The sequence below is a fragment of the Eretmochelys imbricata genome, chromosome 3, assembly GCF_965152235.1.
Source record: "Eretmochelys imbricata isolate rEreImb1 chromosome 3, rEreImb1.hap1, whole genome shotgun sequence".
Classification (NCBI taxonomy): Eukaryota; Metazoa; Chordata; order Testudines; family Cheloniidae; genus Eretmochelys; species Eretmochelys imbricata.
In genome coordinates this window covers 85,021,151-85,043,321 of record NC_135574.1, presented here as the reverse complement: position 1 = coordinate 85,043,321, position 22,171 = coordinate 85,021,151, and the positions used below count along the sequence as shown (strand labels likewise).

Below are 22,171 nucleotides of genomic sequence, written 5' to 3'. Positions count from 1 at the left end.
ATAGAATGAGTTATAAGTATAGAAAGGGCTATGAGAGTCTCCTCTTAGTTTACTATTCTTCATGTCATCTTGCTTCCTACGGAAAGCAGTCTGTGCTAATTAAACATTTGGCTCAGAGTGAGATTGGATTTTCTAGGCACCTGTGATTTATGCAATAATTATTATGCTTTGCTAATATCCTTAACCACACAAGGTATTAGGTATATAAATTTCTATTACCCTCAGTACAAAGATCTCAGTTATAGTCAATTGAATCACCTTTGTTACTAATAATGTCCTATATTATAAAAGTATATAAAGAGACAGATTTATGCTGATAGTGAATTCCTTCTCTGAGAAGAATTGAGATTGACTTTAGCAAGACATATCATTTTAGATTATCAGTGACTGTGTGATTTCTTAATTTCCTATGTCCTTGAAGGTGTTTGTGAAAACAGCCATGTGGCCTCTGTTAGCATTTGTCAGGATTGAGTTCATCCTGAAGGAGGAGTAGAATAATGTGATATGTAGAATACTGTGTCACATATGAACATTGGGCAAGATCCTGGTTGCACTCCAACCCTTTTGCACCACTGCAGCTATGTAATGTGGCCATAATGCTGGCTTAAATAGCTATCTGAGGATCATCCTATCTTGGAGGAATTCCCAGTTGGCTTAGAGCTGGCATACCTAGTGTTAGACACAACCTGTGGAGTAAGGAGTGTGACTATGGGAAAGGAGCATGGCTGTGTTTCTGATATGCTTCAGCAATCCCCAGCTGCCACAACAGCCCCATGGGGCCATTGCATCTACCTGTAACTTAGAGTAGTCCGGAGGCTATCTTGACTGCATAGTGGGAAATTATCTTGATTCTGTTCTTTCTGTTTTGTAACTTTGTATACCATGCTCATCACCATAATGTCTGAGCACCCTCCAGTAGTGCATTAAGCAAAGTGTCTATGCATCTCTGACATGCTTTTTTCTCTCTCATCCTTTCCCCAGAGTGAGATGTGCAGTTGAGTGTCTTGTTTTGATAGGGTGTGAGAGTTTTGTTTGTTTAATTTTTAATATACATTACAAATTTCAGGTGTTTATGTAAGAGAAGGCAAGTCAAAGAAATGCACCTTGCATGTGACATATGAAGAAGTAACTAGTCAAGATGGTCAGGGATGCAGCCCCATGCTCTGGATGTCCCTAGCCTCTGACTGCCAGAAGCTGGGATTGAATGACAGGAGATGGGTCACTCGATTGCCTATTCTGTTTATTCCCTTTGAAGCACCTGGCATTGGTCACTGTCAGAAGAGAGGATAGTGGGCTAGCTGGACCATTGGTCTGACCCAGTATGGCTGTTCTTATGAGGTTTGCATGGTCATTAGTTCCTGAGGGAGTTCATTCCACAGTCTCAGGCCACCCCAGAGAAAGTTCTGTTTCCCTCACAGACGTGCTTTGCTCTTTTTGTTGAGAGTTCTGTTGTGCCAGAAGAGCACAGTTGTCGACCATGGTCTTTGCCCCAGAGCCTAAGACAGTCTTCTAGGTATCCTTCGTCCAGGTCATGGACTGCTTTGAAAATAAGGATCAAGACCTTGAACTTGATTTGAAATTCTTTGGGAAGCCAGTGTAGAGAGCAGAGGGACTGCTTTTGGGTTTGATATGTTTGTGGTAGCTTGTGTTGCTGAGGAGATGTGTTGCAGTGTTCTGAACTAGTGGAAGTTTCCCAAGTGCTGAAGGTTTCAGGTCAGTTATATCGCATTGCTGTAATCCAACCAAGAGGTGAAGAAGGCATGAATAACTGAGGCCCCTGGTCTTTGTCTGCCAGGATGGGATGGAGTTTCCTAGCAAAGCAGAGACAGTTGAAAGCATTACTCACGGATGCTGCTGTGTGAGAGTTTAACACCAGTGAGCAATCCTTGAATACTCCTAGATGACTGAGTGAACTGACTAACTGTGGTTGCGTATCTTCAATGAACAGAGACTGCATAATGGCTGGAAGCTCTTCAAAGTACTTTCCTCAGCCCAACATTGTCACCTCTGTCTTGCTCAGGTTCAGACAGCAGTTCTTTATCCAAGAGTTGATCTCATCCAAGTACTGGACCAACTTGATGGTAGTGGCCCTGTACTTGGGTGAAGAGTAGGTAGAGCTGAGTAGGGCTGTATTTTGTGGCACTTGAGTTCATGTCACAGATAATTATTCCTGGTAGTTGACAAATTGTTTGCAGATATAGATGAGTGATTATCTATCTATCTATCTATCTATCTATCTATCTATCTATCTATCAGGAGATCTCTTTGAAGAATGAATTAGTATAAAATTATTATTGTTGTTTAATTATGCAAAAGATGACTTTATTCCTACCCAAAGGTTTTTATTATTTAAACCAAAATATACAAGGACTCACTGTAAAATCCCAGAGGATGGTGCTAGTTTAGAGAGGTTTGTTTGCTTTGTAATGGAGTAATGACAGCTTCTACTGATGTGAGTTAGCATTTGTGGGCCTCACATAAGAAGTGTGTCTTTAGGAGGCATTTGAATGAAGGGAGCGTGGTGCCTTGTACAAATGGATAGAAAGTGTATTCCAGGCTCATGGGGTAGTGAGATAGAAAGCATGGAGATGAGGGTAGGGAGAAAGGAACAAAGGCAGTGGGGAGACCAGATTTGTTGGCCTACTGAAGAGGTTAAAGGGGGACAAGAAATTAGAACAGAGATATATGTGGGTGTGGAATTATGCAGTGTTTGAAGGCAAGGAGGAGAAGCTTATAACATGGCAATTGTAATGTGTATGCTCCTTATGAGTCCAAACTTGTATTTTGCCTCTAGCGTTGTGAGCAATTACCAAGCAATCTTAATAGGCTAATTATACCAGGAACAGTTGCCATTTCAACTGCAGACCACACATTAGAGACACATTCCTTTGGTGAAGGAGGAAGCTCTTAAGCTACATCTTGAAATTTCTTTCTGAGGAACATAATTTTAACTCGTTTTAAAGTTCCACAGCCCTCAAGAAATATATATATATATATATTAGTAATAGCTCTTGAATTAAATAAGGCACTCATTGAACAGAACTTGTTCATTCGGGAGGAGAAATTGCCTAGATGGTTTTGAAATTGAACGTTATGAAAATGTGATAAATAACATAGGCATAGGTTCTCATTTTCCACAGTATGTATAGTTTTCCTCTCTTGTCCATATATTGTTCCATTTAATTATTAATTGCAAATGATCTGGCTTTTAGCTATCATCTTAGGTTAGCTTTAGAGAGTTCTCATCCTTGATGTGAATATTGACTATTCTGTCACTGTGAGAAGCTTATTTCAAATTTATTATGCATGCATATAAACATTATTCTAAATCTACCTATTACAAACCCAGAATCATTGCCCAAATCAGATATTGTACAAATAAGACCTCTGCTTTAGTTTTCATTCTCTTCCATCCTCTCACCTTGATTACTGCATTTCCTCATTCATGGTCTCTATGTCCCAACTCTTCAAACTTCATTTTGTCCAAAATAAGAAAGCTTGTCTCCATGTACTTATCCAGAAACAAGAAGCTGTTACTCTCAGTGCAAGTCTACACCACCACTTAAGTCAATCTAATTTACATTACTCGGGGTAAGCAACAGCTTAGCAGAAGATAATAGTTTTTGCTGATGACATAGCTCTTCTGTATAATCACTCAGCCAGCATGCAAGCAAAGACCAAAAGGCTGTCCAACATCGCAAAATATAGGGTTAATATAAGCTCCCAGCTCAAGCTTTACATTAGAAGGCAAAAGAGTACAAGAGGTGGGTCAACTCACATACTTTGGCAGTGAAATTCAAGCCAATGGCAATATCCAGAAGGAAATAATGTCATGGATTAGCAATTACCAGCAAGATTTGGTCTTTGAAAAATCTACAATTTAAAGACCAAACTATGAATTTTCAACTCAGATATTTCCACCTTAACATATGAATGTGAAACCTGGAAATTCACCAAAGTTATAGGTAGACACACCTTTGAAAGCAAATGCCCCAGAAAGTTATCAGGTATCAAATGGAATATATTTATAACAAAAGCTGAGATTTATCAGAATTCAACATAATCTTATCCTGAGAGTTATCAAGAAAAGATGATGGAAATATTTGGGTCATGTGTTAAGAATGAAGCAAGAGCCTCTGCCTTGGCAGGCATGCCATTGAGCTGCTAGTGGAACATGTAAAAAGGGTTGATCAAAAGAATCCCTCCACCAAACAGTGCTTAGAAAGGGAAAACCTGTATGGGACTTCTGAACAAGGATGCAGTGAGTGGCCCTGGAGAGACAGGGATAGCAGAGCCTTCTTCATGCCCTAAGTGACACTTGATGGTGCAGGAACGTTTCAGATAGTATTTAACAATAATAGTTTAACTGTTTTTCTTTACTGAAGGTTTTTGGTTATAATGCATTCGTTCTTTTCTGAAATGCACAAAGTAGATTAAATGTTGCTCTCTTTATCTAGTTACAGTAGGCAATGGATTATTTATTGCTGAGTACCTTGGGTTCCTTCCTTCTTACTTGACAGTGACTTCCTTTGAAAATATTGTGCGTACACAATATAGTATATTTGGGGGGTATTGTTTTGGAAAGGAAAAGCTAATTCCATCACTGCGGTCACCTGAAAACCAAAATACTGCACAAAGTTATTTGGCAGACACACAACAGGTGTTAGTTTTTCCTGCAAGGTTATGTATATAAAACATTTCAAGGGTGTTTGAAAAATTGGTATTTTGTGAAACCTAAACTGCTCTAAGTTAGAATTGACAGATTACCATGAGTTAAAAGCCATGTAGCAGTCTTGCTTACATTAAGCATTCCCTCAATTGGCAGACTAGTTATATCTGTGTCTAGTTACTATTACTCTGTCTAGTCTGCACTCTAAATTAGCTGTTAAGATTAAATAGAATATTCCCCAGAATTAATGTCCAAAAATAAACTGGTAAAGGCTCAAGCTGATACAGACTAAGTAGTCTGATCATAAAGGTGTTTCATTTTTATAAACTAAGTTTTAGTTTCTAAAATTGAAAGGAAACACTAATGCATCTTTTAAAGTTTTGGAGTGCAGTTAGCGGTTATGAAAGTAAGATTAATAGGAATGACTTGAGCCAGACACGGGGGCCAAATCTATATGTACTGAAGCCAGGGGAGTTATTCTACTGCGGGTTAGGAAAGAAGATCTAATGGATAAGCGTCCTGGACTGGAACTCGAGGTGTCGGTTTAATTACTGGCTTAGCCACAAATATCATTCGTAGTTTACAGCAAGTCACTTAATCTACCTTGTGATTCAGTTCCTCATCTGTAAGGTGAGAATAATAGTCACAGCAGTGTTGTGAGGATAAAGTCCACTAATTGTGGGATACAGATATAGAATAGTGTTGAGGGACATAAGTAGCTACATAGATTAGATTTCTCATGTGGTGAATTTTAGCCCTGAATTTAAGGAGTCTGACCAAGCTTCCCATACGGCTCTCCAAATGCACCTCATTCCTGACATAAAAATCTGTGGATTTTCAGTCTTAAACAGAGACTGCCAATCATGTCAATTTTTGTCATATTTTGTGGTATGATATTGGATCTTCAGTCAGACTGCCCATTTACCACTATCAGCTGACCACCATAAAATGTGACACAAATTGACGCTGACAATTTAATATATTCTAACCCAGGATTGGAAAAGCAAGTTCATTAGCCCCAGTGCTGTCTACATTACCCAATACCTTCCACTATCACTTCAGCTTCTTCTTGGGCTGATTTTTCCCCCACAAAATGTAATGACTGTTGAACCCAAGTTCTTTGATTTTATATTTCATGTTCAGTTATACAGAGATACACTGTTACAGGATAGGTTTCAGAGTAGCAGCCATGTTAGTCTGTATCCACGAAAAGAAAAGGAGTACTTGTGGCACCTTAGAGACTAACAAATTGATTTGAGCATAAGCTTTCGTGAGCTACAGCTTACTTCATCGGATGCATGTAGTGGAAAATACAGTGGGGAGATTTTATATACACAGAGAACATGAAACAATGGGTGTTACCATATACACTGTAACAAGAGTACAAGGTGTATATGGTAAGGTGACAGGTTTCAGAGTAACAGCCGTGTTAGTCTGTATTCGCAAAAAGAAAAGGAGTACTTGTGGCACCTTAGAGACTAACCAATTTATTTGAGCATAAGCTTTCGTGAGCTACAGCTCACTTCATCCGCTGTAGCTCATGAAAGCTTATGCTCAAATAAATTGGTTAGTCTCTAAGGTGCCACAAGTACTCCTTTTCTTTATGGTTAGGTGAGCTCACCTTACCTGATCACTCTTGTTACAGTGTGTACGGTAACACCCATTGTTTCATGTTCTCTGTGTATATAAAATCTCCCCACTGTATTTTCCACTACATTCATCCGATGAAGTGAGCTGTAGCTCACGAAAGCTTATGCTTATCACAACAGCAGCAGTGATTGTCGTACAGCCTCTGGCTCTGGAGTAGCTGGTTGAGTGGAAGTATTCTCCCTCTGGTGCTGGGCAGACACTTAGGAAATGTTTCCTCGTAAGTTGGGCAGCTCTTCCCTAGATGGGGTAGAGGAGTGATTTCCTTAGGCTGCAGGCAGGAGAGTGGGGCTTCAGGCTCCCTCCCAACACCAACTCTTTGGACTGTGGCTGCACAGGCAGGCATCAGCAGCAGTGGTCACAGGTCTCTCACTTAGAACAGCAGCCATTTAGTCCCATCTTTTCCTTCCCTGAGCCTTGTCATGAACTGCTGTAGCAGCTGGTTAGGGAGTGGTGCTGTGGGGAGTATGCAGTGCAATACAAGGACTGCGTGGGGACATAAGGGAGTTTCCCTTGCAGCTGCTGCCACAGTCACAGCAATAGTTGAGTGCACTTCGAGAGTTGAAAATGTTAACAAGCAGAACCAGACTTAGCATTTTGCAGAGGGTTACAAACAATTTTTTGGTCACTGCCTCTTTATTGCTCACCTCCCCTGTCTCCACTACACCACTATGCAGGGCTAACCTAAGGATTTTATGTAATTCTTTGGGATATGCCCAAACATAACTTCTCTTATTTTACGTACAAATTATAGTGGGATTGAATCTTTAGGTCTCCTCAGCCTCCTGCTGCAGAAATGGGTCCCAGCTGCAAATTTCTATTAGTCTCAGAAATCTGTTACCACTTATGTTTTCAAGGCTCCCTTCAGAAGGAATTGGGCTAAAAACTTACTTTTTAAATAAAAAGATTCTCTTTTAGAAAGCCAAAAGTTTGCATCAATTAACAAATGGTTCCTGCAGGCCACTCCTCCTGCTCATCAGTGCAGTAATAAAAGTGTCTGTTGAAAAGGTTCAGTTACTGGCTGATGTCCACAGAGCGCTACAAAAGTTTGTTACCACGTTGTAGTCTAGATATCAGCACTTGATCGAAGATAATTCTTTGACTTGTGCCAACCTTTACCGCCATCTAAGGGTACAAAACCCTGATGTGGAGATATTTTCGCTTTCATCAATTTGAACTTCAAACTATTACAGCAATATCCAATATCTCTCAACGCTGCACTGCAGGTTAGTGCTCCAGAGGACTACCTCATTCTCAAAATATGGATGGGATTGCTTCACCGACTGCCTTCTTGGCACTAGCATTTTCACAGCCTGGCCAATTTAGTTACATATAAGGACACAAGAGTAACTCTCAGTGTCTCATATATAACTAAACAAATTAATTTAAGATTGAACCCCTCACTAACACAGAGACACTAATATCTTGTAAAGCAAGGCACTATGCTTAGAAAGAAGATAAAGCACTGCTTTCGGTGTTCGTGCTGTCCGAAAGGTAAAATATCTCTTAATCCTTCCTTCCCCGTGAAGCTGATATGGCAGTTTAGGCCTTAAAAGCTTTATCTAACTCCCACTGAAGTCAATAGAAAAACACTTGTTGGCTTCACTATGAGTTTAAACAAGCACCCATTTTTCTTATCATGACTCATTCCACCATGGAAGAAGTCTTTTTTCACCTTGGAGCAACTGAGGAACATACTGGCATTTTAAAACTTGAAACTGATGGCAGAGAAATGTCATAATTTATTAAAGCAGCTGCATGGGAATATGTGAGAGAGATTAGAGACCAATTTCCATCTTAATTTCACATGAAGTTAATCTCGTAAGAACAGTATTGTGTACACCACTCCAATACGTTGTTGTTCAATTTAATATTCTGTCTTCAGATTAGAAGAGAAAAATGGTAACTTCCTTTCCTTTTCAGAGGTACTATAAATACATCTTCCCTCCTCAGTTGTCAAGTTTCAGAAAACATGGGTAAAAGCAGCACCCTTCTGTGATGCTTTAGGAGTCAACCCAGACCAGTAAGGGGTGGTGTCATCACCTGCCCTCTAGCCCTGGGTGCTTCTGTGCTGTGCAGCTTTGGCTCAGAGCTCTGATACCAGCAATGTGCTTTCAGCACAAAATGGCAATCACCCTGACTTCTGCCAGCCTGGTTACTCCTTGCAGGGCAACACCATCAGACCTTCCAGTCCTGACTTTCCTCAAAACTGTCTCCCTGGTAATGTCTAGACCCTCTCACTGGAACATTCACAAAAGCTTACAAGTTTGTTTCTCCTTGAAAGAGAAAAGACACAACAGCTTATTAACTTAACTGGGGTTAATGCACCCTTCCCTTCAATCACAGCAGTGAGTTGGTTTATCGTAAAACAAGTTTAACTACATAAAGACATAGATTTAGGTGATACCAAGTTAGAAGTAGTAGGGATAGAAATGGTTACAAACAAAAGTGAAAATACACTAGCAAGACTGAAATTCAACCAACGTGAGCCTTCTTGTTGAAAGTTTTTTCAACATAGTCATTCTTCCAGGATGGCTGGCTGATCTTTAGCCAGAATCACAGAGCCCAGTGTGCTTGGTTTTCTTTGGCTCCTCAGGGCAAGGATAACTTGGGGGTTCTCTCCCTCTCTCTTTATACTCCAGTAAACCTTTGAAATGTATTCTTCTGAAGTGTAGCCCCAGATAATGTTCCTTTCCTTTGCTGAGTGTAGAAGCCATGCTGGCTTCTTCCCACTTGTGATTTTTTTTTACAATGCAAATGCTCTTCCTGCAATCTCTGGTGCAAATGAACAACCCACTCTCCTGGCTTGGGGTGTGAGACCCTTTCTTTTGTCTTCATAGTTCTTTTTAGATTTTTTGTACATTTATCACAAAAGAAGATTAATGATCAGTTAGTTATTAGTTTTCCAGTAATATATTACATGCCCCCTTTTGGATAAATATTATAACAGTGTGTGAGGTGCACTGAGCTGGTCAGTCAAGCTGAGACTCATTGCTGCATACTAGAGAGCTCCATGCCATCTGGTACTGGGGTGCTCTTAGAGTCTCACTTTTTACTGTGTATATTACTCTGTGCGCATTCAATATCTGTCTGTTTCCTGGTGTATGCCTTACTGTGGCATCTATATACTTATGGGGGATGTGTCCTTTTATTAACAGAAAGTCCCAGGAGAGAAGCTGCGGCAAAGAGAGTAAGTGGCTTGCTCAAGTCCCAAAATGGAGTCAATGTAAGAGCCAGGATTAGAAAGTAGGAGTCCCTGACCTTCCAGTCCTATGCTTAGGCCACACCCTCCACAGTCACTTTAAAATTGCAAAGTATAACGCTCATACTTCTTGGAAATTTTCATAAAACATTCTGTTAAAAAACAGTTTTGCCAATATAGTATTTCTTGTACGGTGTTAATTCCTTCATCATTATAGGGGAGATAGAGCAATCGCAATACTTGGGCTGCCTAATGGTTTCCATTATAAAAGATTCTTGTTTCCTTCTCTGTGAGGAGCTCTCTCATCTCCATTATTTGCAGCAGCCCTATGATATTCAGTGAGGAAATCTCATGAAATCCCATTGTGCTTTTTTGGTGAGAAATAAACTTTAAAATGGTCATTTCCCTTCTCTCACTTGTGTCTCAGGAAAATTTGGATGGCCTGGCAAAATGATAACATTTTCTGAGGCTGAGCTGATGCTTCTGGCAAAGCAGAAGTCTCAGCATCAGCACATGCTGTACTGAGAACACCTGGAAAGAGCTGTAGCATAGGGTAGGACAATACTCCCAACCTACCTGTGGTCCCAGTCACCCATGCCCCGATCTGGGGGCGCCACACAGGTTAGAAAAGAGGAGAGAGCCAGACTAGGATCCAACTTCCCGCCAAACCCAGCAGCTGGCCCTAGCAACCCAAATTCCCTGCCCCCTGGGGCACCAAATGGGGCTGGAGCTCCTCCAATCCTCGGGGAGGGAGAATTGGAAGATAAGATGAGTCAGATGGGCCAGTCCTCCCTGACTCAGCACATAGTCTCTCTGGGGTAAAAGCCAGCTCCTACTGCCAGCTAATGTAGCTAGTGCTCAAATGGTAGCAGCCTGTGAGGCAGTGTTGAAGGCTCAGGGTTCAAACATTGGTGCTGAATGATGGGAATATTGTTATAGTTGTACAGAAATTTTCTTTTAAACTTTTTCCAATTATTTTTTAAACGTCTAGGAAATTCCATACAACCAGTCTACATTTAAAAGAATATTATTTGGGTTGTAACACAAGCACTTGAAAGTTGGAAAATGCCAGATTTACAGTTGCCCACGTTACCTTAATTCTTGTGCATTATGATACAGATTATGATCACATATCCTACTTTTCCCCACAGATTCACTGGCTCATTCAGTGCACAGAGTGCACACCCGAGGCGACAGAATTAAGGTTGTGTAGGCAATCCTAAATCTGGCATTTCCTAACTTTTGATTTTCTGATTTTGCGACTTAGCTATTTTGTTCTTTTCATGTACTGTTTTGTATATAACGTATTCTTTACAGTACATAAAAAAAGACTGTTCTTTAGGAGTTCATCTGTTCCAGCTGCTCATTCCCCATGTGAAGTCATAACCCAATGCTTGCCACTGTAATTGACTGTAATGTTGCAAACAAGATTATGACTGGAGAGGCCTAATACACAGCAGCCACTGAACTCAGAAGATCTCAGAATCATCTTATGGAAATATTATGATGCATAGAGATGGAAATATAAGAGTAGACACTTTGACATACAAAGAGAATTCTTTCTAAACAGAGTGAATGAAATCCTGGCCTTGTTGAAGAAAATGGGAATTTTGTCATAGACTTCAGTGGGGCCAGGATTTCACACAATATTTTTCAGTATTTTTCAAGAGGTATCAGTGAGAGCTTAAAACATGACACCAGTAGAGGCCTTAAGGGAAGTAATGCAAGTACTGGCAAAATACAGGCCAGTATAAAGAAGTGGTGATAAAAACAAACAAATAGCAAGCATATTTAAAAATTAGATACGGACTCTTGGTTTTATATCTTTCATCTTACTTTGCATGTTATGGTTTTGTTCTATTTGATTTAAAATTGGCTTGGTCCTATATATGATGGCCCTAGAGAGTAACACTAATATTTCATCACAAGAATGGGTAAATACACACTCACTAGCTATGTACATTCTCCAAATCTCTGAGATGTGGGTTGTTTTGACAGAACACTAACTTGCTCATCATATTTTCAAAGTACAAATTTCAGTTCTTCAGTTCTGTTCCTTTGAGATGCTGTTTGTTAAAGCTTCAGAGAATATTTGCCAACTTCTAGATGAGTGGTACCAAAAACTTTCCTGGCCCATTACTCAATCACTGCCCGCTTCCTGGTGAAAAGCCAGCTCATGCAAACCTGTCATCAGATTTGCATATGAGGCATCACATTCCAGAGAAAGGTTCAATAACCAGTCTTTTCCAAGAGCCACTCTTCCAGTGTTTAGAGAAATAAAATGTAAAGGTCCCACTCAAAGGAATTGTCAAAAAACTGTCTTTAAAAAAGAAGAAATTAGATTTCTTTTTTAAATTAAGGAAAAATATTTTCCCCCGTATCAGAAATAAAGAAAAAAAGTGAGAATTTTTTCTCACATCTTTAAATATTTAGACGTATTTTTATTACATTTTATCCTGTCTTTAAGTACTTGATGAAATCATGTTTAATAACTGTCAGGCTCTACTTCCGTAGTATCATAGTGTGTCCAGATCACTTGGGAGCCCTGAATTAATTACTAACATTCAGGATCAAACTGTACCATATCAGTAGCTGAATTCAATACATGCACGCTGCTTGTATGACCACACAGAAACTAATGCTTCAGATTATATTCTTGCCACTCTACTCTGGGTTGTATGTAAAATTTGGAATGATTTTTTGAGTAGTATCTATCTTAGTGATTGTAAAATCTTGATGAATTGTCCTTGGACGTTACGGGTATACCCGTTACATAAAGCATATCTCTTTTTTTCTTTCTTCTCTCACTCTGCTCCATGCTGAAAGATTTTTTTCTTGCTTCTGCAGTCCCCTTCACCGACACTGCCTAACCCGTACCCCAAGCAGAGTTTTGAAAAGGGAGAATTTCCAGATTCTTTAGGAAGTCCATGAGGGATTTCACTATCACTATTGATTTTATGCGGAAATCACTCAGATACTGTGGTGATGGGCTGCAGTATAAAACTCTTAAACAGATTAATAGATTCATAGAGTTAAAGGCCAGAAGGGACCATTAGATTATCCACTCTGACTTCCTGTGTATCACAGGCCATTACATTTCACACAGTCGCCTCTGTACTGAGTTCATAACTTTGTTCATAAAGCATATCTTGAAGCATCCAGTCTTGATTTGAAGACCAAGATATAGAGAATATACCACTTCCCTTATAGTATGTTCCAGTGGGTAATCACCCTTACTGTTAAAAAATTATTTCTTATTTCTAATGTCAGTGTATCTGGCTTTAAGCTTCCAGCCATTGGTTTTTGAAATGCCTTTATCTGCTGAATTAAAGAACCCTTTAATACCTGATACTTTCTTTCCATGGAGGTACTTCTACATTTCATTCAAGTCACCTCTCATTCTTCTTTTCGGTAAGTTAAACAGACTGGGCTCTTTAAATTTCTCACTGTAAGGGCTTGTCTACATGAGGAAAAGCCCAGAATCTACAACTGCTGAATAGCTATTCTGCACTAACTCCCATGTGGACACCCTTTGTTAGTGCAGAATAAGAGCCTCCACGTGGAGAATTAGTGCTGAATAGTTATTGTGCTTTAAATTCAGACCCTAGCTATTTCACACTAATTTCCCTTTGAATTCCCCATGTATACTTATACTTTAGCTACAGAGCTAATGTGACATGGGTTTTGCAGAATGTGTCCTAATTTAGCAGCTGTCCTAAAAAGCCATTATTTCACACATTTCAAAGCTAGGACATTGCCAGTCATAAAAGCTTTCCAATAATATGGGCATACAAGCACTTATAAGAACAGCATATAGCTAAACAATCATAATGAAAGTGGATATATTTAAAGTCTGTTCTCCTAGTTATAAAACATCATGAGACACTTTTAAAATATATGGATAATAATTACAATAGTGAAGACATTACAGGTGGGAACTGGGAGACTGTCATAAAAAAGAATCTTACATTGCAGAAGGGAACTGGCTACTTAGTCATTTCCTCCAACGACAGTTAGTCCACCCTCAAAGCTATGGAGCAAAGTTAACAGGAGTGAGACTGGTTGGGCTTGGGGTTGTTTGAGGAGGGGAGAGAGCCTGGACAGCTATGAAAAGCAGAGTTCAAAAGGTTGAGGTAACAGTCAAGTAAGCATCTGAACTTGAAATTTGCCACTTCTAAATGAAACCCTTTATAGATAGAAGTATTTCTGTTTGCCATATCCTCCATCCCAAAATGTACTGTAAGTTATTCTGTTCCAGTATTTTATCAATGAAATAAGAACCATCGCCATGGGTAGATATGTGTACATATCTCAATCTTCACCATAGCATAGGAAAAGGAGAGTGGAAGATAGAATCAGGCTGACAGGGAAAGTAATATAATTTGGTTTATAGTTCAGGATATTGCCATTCACCAAATCAGGGAACATTATATGCTTTCTCTGCAGAAACGTATGGGATCAAGTCCAGGCTGCAAAGTTTTCAGTTTCTGTAGACCAGAGTTGGAATATAGCAAGAGTTTGTTACTAGAAAATCAAGTATGGGTAAAATTAATGTAGTAAAATAAAAAAACTTGGCTATATTAAGCCAGCATGTCGCCTTGTTAGGCTATTTTGCTGAGCCTCTAAAACCTTATATGCATTGTTACTCTCCAAGTTTGGAGGGGGTTGTGCTTTTGGTCCTGGGGGCATAGAGGAGCAAAATGAACACTGTCCATGTTTGACTTCAGTAGCTCAGGAGCAGTGAAATATCCCTTCTCCTGACCTTTAGGGACCGGGAAAGGGAAGAACCTATTGTGGTAGACTTATACTGCTTTTTTTTAATTATTATTTAAGGGTGTTTTAAAACATATGTATTGTAAATATTATAAATATTAATTAAAACTGTTGTTTTAATGCTGTATTTTGTATGAGGTGCCTGAAGCAGGAAAGGTGGAGAAGCAATATATTTTATATTTGAAAGACTTTTTAAAATCTCATTTGAACGTTTAGTGCTCAACCCTGCAAACACTTCCAAGGCTAGTGGTTACTATTGTGGGTCTAGTCTCTTTGGTTTCAGCTGGAGTTAAACACTGTACGAAGGTTATATCTACACGACCACGGCTACAGCTACGGTGCTGTAGTTGTACTGCTGCAGCGTCATCGCATAGACGCTTTCTACATCGATGGAAGGGCTTTTCCATTGATTACAGTTAATCGGTCCCTCTGAGAGGTGGTCGAATCCTTCCATCAACCTAGCCGTGTTTACACCAGGGGCTAGGTTGACATAGTAACATAATTAGGTCAATCTAACTTTTAAGTATTGACCATGCCTAAATGTTTACTGGATTGGATCCATATGGTAGATAAGGGCAGGAGGATTATCTTTTATTTTTATCAAAAAGATGAGACCCAAACTATACATGATTGATTTAATTCAAATAATCCAGGAGGTACACTGGTGTGTATAGGAACATTTGTACTGAAGGAGCTTCTATGCTATTTCCAGAATGATTCCTTCTCTAGAAATACCACCTATGGTAGATAAATATCACAAATTGCCAATAGTATACAAAAGCAAAGTTGAGAAATGATGGAAAAATTCCTAATAGCAGGCTGGATTGATTTAAATCAAAGCGATTTAAATCACAGTTTTTAATCATGTTTTGCATTTATACTTTTTAGTTATTTTCCTAATTAAAGGTTGTATCTCCCTTGTTGGCAACCATTAAAACATGTTGATTTACAACTAAATGTAGCCTTTACACTAAATTTTGTGCTTTTTTTTCCTAATAAGGTGGATATAATATATATATTTAAGCAGTTATATAGCTTAACTCACGTTTACACAGATTCTTAATTTTTACATTTCGTTAATTTTTTATTATCAGGTTTGTACATGATTTGTCAAGTTCTGTTTGGATAGAAATTAAAATTCAATTAAAAATGCACAAAACAGCATTTTAATTTTTATCTTTAATTAGTGCTGGGTACAGGAGATAAAAAGTTTATCAAAATAAGTTTTGCATTGAAAACTAACTGAATTTTTAAATAAAGGAAGTATTATTTGTAGTTAGTTAATGGAACTGATTGTTTCTGGTCACCATGTTCTTCAAGATTTTAGAACTCGTAGATTTCATCCTCTCCCACCTGTTTTTTTTAAATATATTGGAAGAAGAAAACAAACTTTCCTGCTTTTTTTTTTTTTCCATCACCCAGCTGGTTTCTTAACTTCAAATGAATTAGTCATTGAGCTGAACTAGTTGAATAAACTGAAATAAAAAAATGTTCTTTCTGCACTTGCAGAAGTGGCTACTGATTTCAAAAGCTGGTTTAGCGCTTCAGTAAACCATGATGTTCCAGGTACTTAGCCAGTGATTTCTGCCAGTTCAGTGGTTTGACTTTCTTTGAAAGTTGGCAGCAAACATGTATTGTTTAATGTTTTAAAAAGTTTAGTTTAAATTATTTTAATAGATTATAGTAAGTTTACTCCTTAATGTAGGTTGTCATAATTTCAGATTTACTTATGTTTGTTTTTAAAAAATAAACCCATATTTAATTTAAATTAGAAAATCTGATTTAAATTTAAAAAATCAGATTTTTTAAAAATAGTTGATTTTTATTGGCTCTGCCTAGCAGTAAGGGCAATTAAGCACTTGCAGTAGTAGTTGCCAAGGACATGTTTTATAGCAGGTTACATAAAGCTAAGGATTAGTATAGAGAAAATCCTGACCCACTTGGATTGCAATTCATGATGCCTTTTCTAGCCGTATAAATCTGTAATTCTATAAAAAAATGAAAGTTACAGATTTTCTATAATTTAATAAGTATTCCGAAGATATTTTTGTTAATACCCGGAAGTTAGGGTGACCAGATAGCAAGTGTGAAAAATCGGGACCAGGGGTGGGGGTATAATAGGTGCCTATATAAGAAAAAGCCCCAAATATCGGGACTGTCCATATAAAATTGGAACATCTGGTCACCTTACCTTAAGTTGAAGGGAATCCAGCAAGAGGCATAAAAGGCTAAACTCAGGAATTATGAGCTGCACGTATTAAATAATGTAATGACTGAAAAGCAACATAGTTAAAGTACTTCCATGTTGCCCAATAATCCATTTCTTGAGTAAATGAAACATGAATCTGAAATGTTGAGTTTACAGCCTGTGTGTGTTTAAAAAAAAAATTATTATAGAAAAACATCCACTTGTTGCTGTGGCAACTTTTGTGAAGCCTGGAGGACAGAGAAATGTACTTTCTCTGTTAATCTATATCACAAAGACCCAGGATACTTTAATCCATCCCCACCTGTAAACTGCCTTACTCACAGCCTAGCTTGTGAGGGAATAGTCTTCCAAAGTTGAATGTGCCATATCTGAGGAGGTTTTCCGTGTCATCTTTGCCACCAAAAGGAGATCACTGATTGCATATTTTACTTTGAGTGGAAGAAGTTAAACACCTCTTGTAAGACTGAATGATTAAGTCTTTTCACTTGACCCACATAGAAATTATGTAAATACCATGCTGCCCAGGCTGCAAAAGGAGAAAATATTAAGAACAAAAGATGTTTTCACGCAAATACCCCTAATAATAAAATCAAAGCAAGACAACACCTGAGAATGTAAGCTAAATATGTATAAAAGTAATGGGATGAAATATTGAAAGGGAAAATTTAAGATGACCGTCAGGAAAATGTCTGACAATAAGGTGTTGACTTGTGGAATGGTATTTCTCAAAGGAAATGGAGAAATTTGGGACACTGAAAACTAACTGGAGAAAATAATACAAAGGGTACTATGAGGAAAGATTAAAAATTATTTTTCTGCTGGTGCCTAATTCAGCTGCCAGTATTTCTTTTCCCACCCTCAAGCCCATTGCTTGACTATTTTACATTTTTAGGGTGTTTAGCATAATGTAACTTTGTTGTAGTACAGAACTCTTAGGACTGCTGTTAGTGGAGTTAGCTAGATCACATGTAATCTATAGATTTATTTAACATAATTGAAATTGCTGTGCTGATAGATTTTGTTTTGAACAGCATGTGAACATGACAGAACACAAAATCTTTTTGTATCAAATTAATGTTACTAGAATTTGCTTTCATTGAGATGATCAGTCTGTTGTACTGTTCATTAATGCACTTGGTATCAAGCTACTGTAGAGTACACTGTTGTAAAATGGTTCCAATGGGCATTACTGAGCATGTATCAGAGTCTTTTTAATTAGTTAAGAAAGCTGCAGTCTGTCTTCTTTCTTAGCTAAAATTTGGATCTTGCTCTCTTCATTTTATCTAGTCTGCATTGTTTCCCAGACACACAAGCTGCTATAATTTTTCCTTTTCAGTATATATTTGATTGCCTTGTAGGAATTGCGTTAGAGTATCTGATAGAGCTATTATTTCAATCTGTCCTTTTTGGAGCATTATGTTCTGTTTTAGATAATCACTTGAATGTCCTGAAGATTAAGTTGTCGGTAGAGATTGGGAGGGTTTCTGCTGTAACTCTGAATGTATTGCTATACTGTATTAGATTGCTAGAGTCCAACTTCAGATAGAATTTACAAGACAGTTTGTTTGATTTGGCTTGTAACCTAAAATGTGGTGATGCAGTTATTCCATTTCCTGTGTGTTAATTTATTGCATGTTTTAAATTATTGTCATGAATTTTCATGTGAGTTATTGTGTCTGTACTGTGTAAAATAGAAATCAGGCTGATGGAATATAGTCAATGCACATAAATTATCTTCTCTCTTTCCTAGATATTTGGGCAATTGGGTGTATATTTGCTGAGCTATTGACTTCAGAACCTATTTTTCACTGTCGTCAGGAAGACATCAAGACAAGCAATCCTTTTCATCATGATCAGCTAGATCGCATTTTTAGTGTAATGGGATTCCCAGCAGGTAATTTACTTTCATTAAAAGGTCAGGCATAAACCCTTTGAGTTAGATTTTGTTTTAAAGGAAATTACTAGCTCTATAGCTTTATAAAAGCTGGCAGTATGATGGATGTGTAGTCTGTGCCCAAGAAAGTGGCGGGACTTGTGGAATAACAATACAGAACAACTAACATAAAATGTCAGACAAATATTACAGTTTATGTACATCATATTATTTAACCTGCACTTTAAACTGTCCAATTGCTTTATCTTTTCTAAGATAAAGACTGGGAAGATATAAGGAAGATGCCAGAATATCCCACACTTCAAAAAGACTTCAGGAGAACAACGTAAGTGATTATAACACAGACAGTGGTTAAAAACTGCTTGTAATAGATACATAGAAATCAGCACTAGTGATTAGCTTCAGTTATCTTCTGTCTTGTTTAGACTTTGGAAGAGTATTTATTTGGATTTTAAAAGAATGCTAGTGTCCATCTTTTAATGTTGGCAAGAGGTTTTGCTGAGTAAGTCAGATCGTCCACTGCACTGGTAGACAAGGAAGGGAAATGGTGCAGAGAGCAACATAAGTCCAGGACAAGGCATGGGTCTGGGATTCAGGAGATTTGAGCACTATTTCCAGCTCTGCCCTGGATTTTCTGAGTGACCTTTGACAAACCACTTGATGCCCCTGTGCATCAGTTTTCCTCTTTGTAAAATAATCATAGTTACCCACAGAGATCTAGAGATTAAAAGCAAGACATAAATTCTGTGTCTGATTATTCTTAATGGGAATATTTGAGCTCAGGAAATGCAAAGATTTCACATGGCTCATGCTTCTGTTGGGAAAAGGGACAGGCTTGTTTCTCTGCCAACTGAAGGGAATAGTTGCAACAGCTTCTCAAATGGCAAATGATGCAGTGGCTGCACTGTTGGAGCCATTGTGCATGTCTAACAAAGTAGCTTCTACTAGGATAGGGCAGTTCTGCCCGCCCTACAACATTTGCTATGGCTGTGTGCTACCATCAAGACCTCAGCCATATATCAAAGCTGTATGATCCATTGTAATAAAGTAAACAATGTAATAAAATAAACAAACAATTTAAAAAATACTAACACTGAAAGCTAGGACAAACATTCACACTTCGCAAATAGAGTGTATGGCAATGTAGGACATTATATCTTCTAACAAATGAAATACAAAATGTGTCCTTTTGGACTAGTATGCATTTTCTTTATTGCTTGGTGCAGTGCCATAATCCTACAGTATATTATTTTGAAATGTGTTTACAATTTTTCAGATATGCCAATAGTAGCCTCATAAAATACATGGAGAAACACAAAGTCAAGCCTGACAGTAAAGTTTTCCTTTTGGTACGTACATCATTGTGCTATTAGGGATTATTTTACTTTGAAATATAATTGTAATATTAAAACAGTTCTATTTCTTCTTACTGGAGGATGAGAAGTATGAATTTTAAAAATATAAATGATAGCTACAGCCATGGCTTTTAATATTTTAACAAATTTGCCATTGTCGGCTTTTGCATTTCACCCCAGAATTGGCTGCCTTTCTGAGACAGGCAAAGTAATCCCTCTGTATAGTTACATCATATGTCAGTTTGTGAGTTATACATGTATCGGTGGGAGAGGGGGGTGGGGAGATGACCTTTCCTTCTGAAGGATGAATGCTTTCTTTAGTTCTTTGCTATTTAACATACCTATAATATAGAAAGATCCATCAGAGCCCTAGCTTATAAACCTTGCAAATACACTCCAAAGCCCATCTCTTGTGTTGGACATTTACCTGCGAGGGGCTGAGCATATTGCCTGCATAATGTTCACATCTGCAAGCAAAAGAGACCAGGCATAGAATATTTGTCTCTCATATGGGAGCAGAGTGCTACCCATGTACTACTAGTGTAGCTCATCTGCAAAGAGGACAGGCCACGGGTATGTGCACAATAGTAGGATAAAGATCACCTTTGCACTCTGATCTGGATGCAGCCTTTGTGTAGGACCAGTCCCCATGCACTGAGTTACAGCTCCTTTCAGGCTGCTCTTGCATACATTGTCTACAAATAGTACCAAAGGGCATGGCAAAAGCAAGTCTTGGTCACACCCACTTTCCTCTATGCCTCTTTCCCTGCTATACCAGCAGCAGGGAGTGACATAAGAACTCCTATCCCATCGTGTGCCCGCAGAGTATCACCCTTATATTGGGCTGATCCTTCACAGACGGTAACACTTAATTTAGAGCCACTTTATTTGAGTAGCTCAAGGTGGCACATACAGCACTGAAGAATCTAGCCCAGTTAGCTTTATTTCTCATACCAACAAAACTTCATAGTTCTAATATTTTTGATGGATGTGCATCATAGAACTAGATGTGTTGCTGTGCATTAAATGCTTATTTTGCTTTTCTGAATGAGCTATTTGTCGTTTATGAGATCGTGATGTAAGTGGGGCACACAAGCCATTAGTTTGAAAAATAATGGTTTCAAACGTTTGTTAACTACTTGCAATGTTACACTACACAGCTTCAGAAACTTCTTACCATGGATCCTACGAAGAGAATTACCTCAGAGCAGGCTTTGCAGGATCCCTATTTCCAGGAGGATCCATTGCCTACATCAGAGTATGTGTCTCACTTCTTCTGTGTTCTTTACAATGATGCCTTTTTTTTGCTAACTATTAATGTGCAGTATATGGTGACCATTTAAAAATGAAGAAATGGGCTTGTAACGAGAACATTTTTCTCACCACCATGAGTCCACCTCTAAGCTTTCTACGGGCACCAGTGATGTAAATCAACCAGTGATTGGCAGAGGAACAACTTTATACTTGCTGCACTCAGTAAAAGTGGGTAAATGGGGCGGGGGGGGGGGGAAGGTGATGGTTCTTAGAAAACTATTCTGAAGTATTTATATAAAACTCCTGTAGATGTGCCTCTCTTAGACATACATCATTCAGCCAAGCTGTACATAATGTACTTAGTTCTGAACAATTACTTATAAATCAACCCCTCTTATCTTAGTCTACAGTCTCCCTTGGTCAGAGACCTTGAATTATGCCAGCGGAGGTGGTGTGACATGGACAGATACATCTGCTGTTATGATAAGAATACCAAAAACACTTTATCATATGACCTCAATCTAGTTTCTTCTAATTAATTATAGACTGAGCTGGCAGCAGCATCGGATGTAGTTAAGGTTGCTGAACCACTTTCCATTATAACTTTACCAAACTTTAACTGTTTGGGCTGAAATTTTCCATGCTGGGTAGGGATTGCCTCAGGCTGGTTTTTGTTTTGGCTTTTCATTGAAGTTTCACTTAAAATGGTTTAACTGTTTCTGAGAATGAAGTTAAGGAAAAATATGACGGCTTGTCCATGCTAAAAATCAAATCTTCTATGGGAAGCTCTAGTGCCTCCATGCTGTGGAGCAGAGTGTTTGCTCTTCCTGGTGCCCGGGATGTGCTTTTTTGCTGTCTCCACAAAAATCCACCCAAAGTTGGGCAGCTTATAAGTGTATACAAAATTGCAGTTCACACATGCTTACTAGAAACTAGTTAGTTTGGCAGCTAAATTCTCCAAAAATACTATCTTTGCTGGGCATGCTCCATCCCAGCACTACCGAACTTTCTTTGCAGTTGCTTCTTCCAGTGGCCAAGGAGTGCAGTGGAACCAGGCACGGGTACCTGACAGCAGAGAGACTCGCTCCTCTGTTCTCATTGCTCCCTCTGTTGGCACCGAAGCAGTAGGAGAATAAGGAGGAAGATGTACAGGCTGAAGAGCTGGGGG

At 38.6% G+C, this 22,171-nt stretch overlaps 1 protein-coding gene across 1 annotated transcript in view; it reads left to right on the top strand.

The window, feature by feature from the left end:
- CDK19 (cyclin dependent kinase 19) overlaps window positions 1–22,171 on the top strand; it is a 234,114-nt gene that overhangs the window by 191,945 nt on the left and 19,998 nt on the right. Inside the window, 4 exon segments of the mRNA XM_077812943.1 lie at window positions 18,251–18,394; window positions 18,650–18,719; window positions 19,671–19,743; window positions 20,910–21,007. Coding sequence (XP_077669069.1) covers window positions 18,251–18,394; window positions 18,650–18,719; window positions 19,671–19,743; window positions 20,910–21,007 — 385 coding nt within the window.